Consider the following 3,272-nt stretch of genomic DNA (forward strand, 5'->3'; position numbering starts at 1 on the left):
GGTGCAACAACTTCTTTCCAACAACAGCTTTCATCTTCTTTAAAAAAAATGACTCGAGTGTCTTTTAAAAAGTTCTTGCCAATAATGAAAAGTTCCATGCCACCAGTACAGGGAGCAGTAGTAAGGGATTTCTTACATATTTCAGGTACACCAGGAGGCTGGGCTGAAAACAATCATAACAAAGTGTAAAACTAACAAAGATATAGATTAGATTAAAAGTGTAAAAATAATTTATAAACACTTACTGCACACTATCGGCTGTGATGTTACTTGTAGTACTTCTGTTGTTCCATCATCATTCATAATTGTCGCTCTAAACACCATTCGGCACCTTGTGGATTTCTTTTTACTTCGACTTGTAGTCTGATCAGGAAACCGGTGCTCAACATCAACATTTCTTTCTTTAAGAATCCCAACACAGTCACAACTGCAAAAAAGTTTTTAAAAGAAAAACTGTCAGTCACACTCAAAAATCAAATTTCACAATTGGAAGGACTCACTAAATGGGAAGGGACTGTTTTTCCTCCAAAGAAAGGACGCAATTTCTGGCACATTGATTGGGACAAATTTTTAACACTCTTAAGACAACTTGAACCAGCTTGAATAGAAATTATCCTAATAATGGTAACATTTGTCTCAAGCAAATGATGTGCACAAAATTGCTTCTTTCTCGTGACAAAAAAAAAAGTTCCTTCCTATGATAGTGTGTACGAGACGACGTTAAACAGAACATACGTGACTGTCATTTCCTTGGACGGCTCAAAGTCAACCTCAATGACGACGGTGCCGTCCATCTTCTTCTCGACGCACGGGGTCGAGTTTTTACCGCAGACGCGGCACGCCTGGTAGAACATGTGCGGCGCGACTTTGCCCTGGTCGGTGCCGATAAATACCTGGAGGGTGGTGGCCTTGTTGTAGCCAGACAGCTGAAAGAAGGAAAGAGAAAGGTGAGTACCATCATGGGGGGTAGGCGTGCGGCACCGAGCGCCTGCGGACCACAGGGTAGGCAACCTCGCACGGCGCGCGCTCCGGCGTGCGGCGGGACTGCCTACGCTGCAGGCGCTCGACCGGGACAGGTGGGGTGGAACCATGGACACAGTTCTTGTCCATGGTGGAACGAGAGACAGGGATGGACAGACGGACAGACAGACGGACGGACGGACGGACTGACAGACGGACAGACGGACAGACAGACAGACGGACAGACATACAGACAGAACAGACAGAACAGACAGAACAGACAGAACAGTCAGAACAGACAGAGCAGACAGACAGAACAGTCAGAAGAGACAGAGCAGACAGACAGAACAGTCAGAAGAGACAGAGCAGACAGAACAGATAGAGCAGACAGAACAGTCAGAACAGATAGAGCAGACAGAACAGACAGGACAGACAGGACAGATAGGGTACATACATACCTTGACGACGGGGAAGCCGTTGCCGGAGCGGTCCTTGACGGCGCCCCTGCTGCCCTCGGTCTGGTAGCGCGCCCGGTGCTGCGTCTCGGGCTGGCACACCATCTGCAGCTGCACGCGGCCGTCGCGGCTGGTGTGGCTGAGCGGCGAGGTGAGGGTGACGGGCCCGGCGGGCAGCGGGTGCTGCGCGTGCGGCTGCGGGTGGCCCTGGTGGTGGTGGCCGTGCTGCGGCGGCCCGCGCCGGCCCAGCCCGGACAGCGAGGTGAGCGGCGTGAGGGGGACGGCGTGCACCAGGCCCGAGGCCCGCGTCATCGGCCGGCCCACCACGCTGGGGTTGACGCGCAGCCCCGGCCCGCCCGCGGAGCGCAGCAGCGGCTCGGGCACCAGCCGGCTCGAGTCCGACGGACCCTTCACGCGCATTATGTTCTCGCAGAAGTAGTCGCTGGCGTCATCCGACTCGGCCCGGATGTCCACGCGGCGGCGCTTCAGCTCGGGCTGCTCGTCGTACCAGTTCTGCAAAGGAGCACGAGAAGGGCGTGAGCATGGGCGGATAGCGAAGCAAGCCTCGGCCAGGCTCTTCCATTCGTTATTTAAAAAGAAAAGTTAAATTAATCTATAAGAGAAATCACAACCGTGGACCTCTCTCACTCACCTCTTGTTCGAGGTACGCCAAGTTCTGCCGAACATTGAAGTGGTAGTCGAGGTGCTGGTCGAAGCCGAGGCCAGAGTCGCTCGAGTTATCGCACGGGTCCACGCTGGCGCGGAGCTCCTCTGCAATCGAGAAAAAAGAGAGGGAGCGTCAGTACACGGTGCCGTTCCCCAGGGCCATGCGCCCAAAAGTACCACGAACTGGAAAATGCTTGCGAAGTCGATGTATTTGCAACGTTGCAAAGGATTTCATTTATTTCACTTTTTTACATTCAGAAGAATTTTTGTTATTTGTATTGCAAACTATGTCTTTTCCGCCAGAATACGGATAGCCCGCATTGCAAATAAATTAGTTTGCAAGCGCGTGAAAAATTGGCCGCTATGCAGTACTTGAAAATTCTTTGCAAGTTGCAAAGCATACAGTTTGTATACTCTTGATACGAACCAAGTACACTTTGCAAGCATTCACAGTGCGTCGTAATCAGAGTAAAAAGCACACTTACGATAGGTATTTATTCCTATACGGACGACAAGAAACAGGTAATTTGGCGCCAGGCTCAGAGCCAAAGTCACACTGAGGAGACGAAAATGAGCATGACGGAAAGAAATGTATCCGTTTCAGTCATATTGAGGGTATTAGCGTCTTTGAGGGAGCGACAAGTTACGCCCGCCTCTTGTCGTGAGAGTCTTTGACAAACCTAATAAGTTTTGTAGAGTACCTAGCGCCGACGAACCTGCTAGTGGCCGGACTTTGCCCGACGCTTGTCGTTTTGCGACCCTGCTCTTCGGCAAACGGGGAGACACTGTCGCACCATTAGTCATTTTCATGTTTCCTGTAAAAGAAGATAAGGACAAATCATCAGTGAAAGGTTCAACGTCACGCCTCCGTTTGGTGACGCGCACGCCCGAGGATATCGGGGTGCCTACTACTTCAGGGCAGCCGCACCAAGACAATTAAATTCCTCGAACCGAATCAGTTCCCTGACTCAAAAGGAAATTGCGAACTATTTTTTGGTAGCGTCCAAACGCAAGGTCACAAGCGCTCGAATTATCCCTCTAAAGGAGGTTTACAAGACAGCTAGGTAAACAGCCGGGCCTGCGTACGCGCTTAGTAGCCCAGTCAGCTGCAGGCGTCTCGCTGCTAGGCGCCGTATCTCTCTCTCTCTCTCTCTCTCTCTCTCTCTCTCTCTCTCTCTCTCTCTCTCTCTC

General features: G+C 51.2%; 1 protein-coding gene across 1 annotated transcript in view; it reads right to left on the reverse strand.

Moving 5' to 3' along the window:
* LOC113212196 (nuclear factor of activated T-cells 5) overlaps positions 1-3,272 on the reverse strand; it is a gene marked incomplete in the record, with an annotated part of 27,103 nt that overhangs the window by 7,496 nt on the left and 16,335 nt on the right. The window contains 6 exon segments of the mRNA XM_052267645.1: positions 1-163; positions 246-427; positions 736-926; positions 1,419-1,928; positions 2,068-2,186; positions 2,762-2,896. Coding sequence (XP_052123605.1) covers positions 1-163; positions 246-427; positions 736-926; positions 1,419-1,928; positions 2,068-2,186; positions 2,762-2,896 — 1,300 coding nt within the window.

Source organism: Frankliniella occidentalis, unplaced genomic scaffold (assembly GCF_000697945.3).
Source record: "Frankliniella occidentalis isolate FOCC.00 unplaced genomic scaffold, Focc_3.1 Scaffold56, whole genome shotgun sequence".
In the NCBI taxonomy this organism is placed as follows: Eukaryota; Metazoa; Arthropoda; class Insecta; order Thysanoptera; family Thripidae; genus Frankliniella; species Frankliniella occidentalis.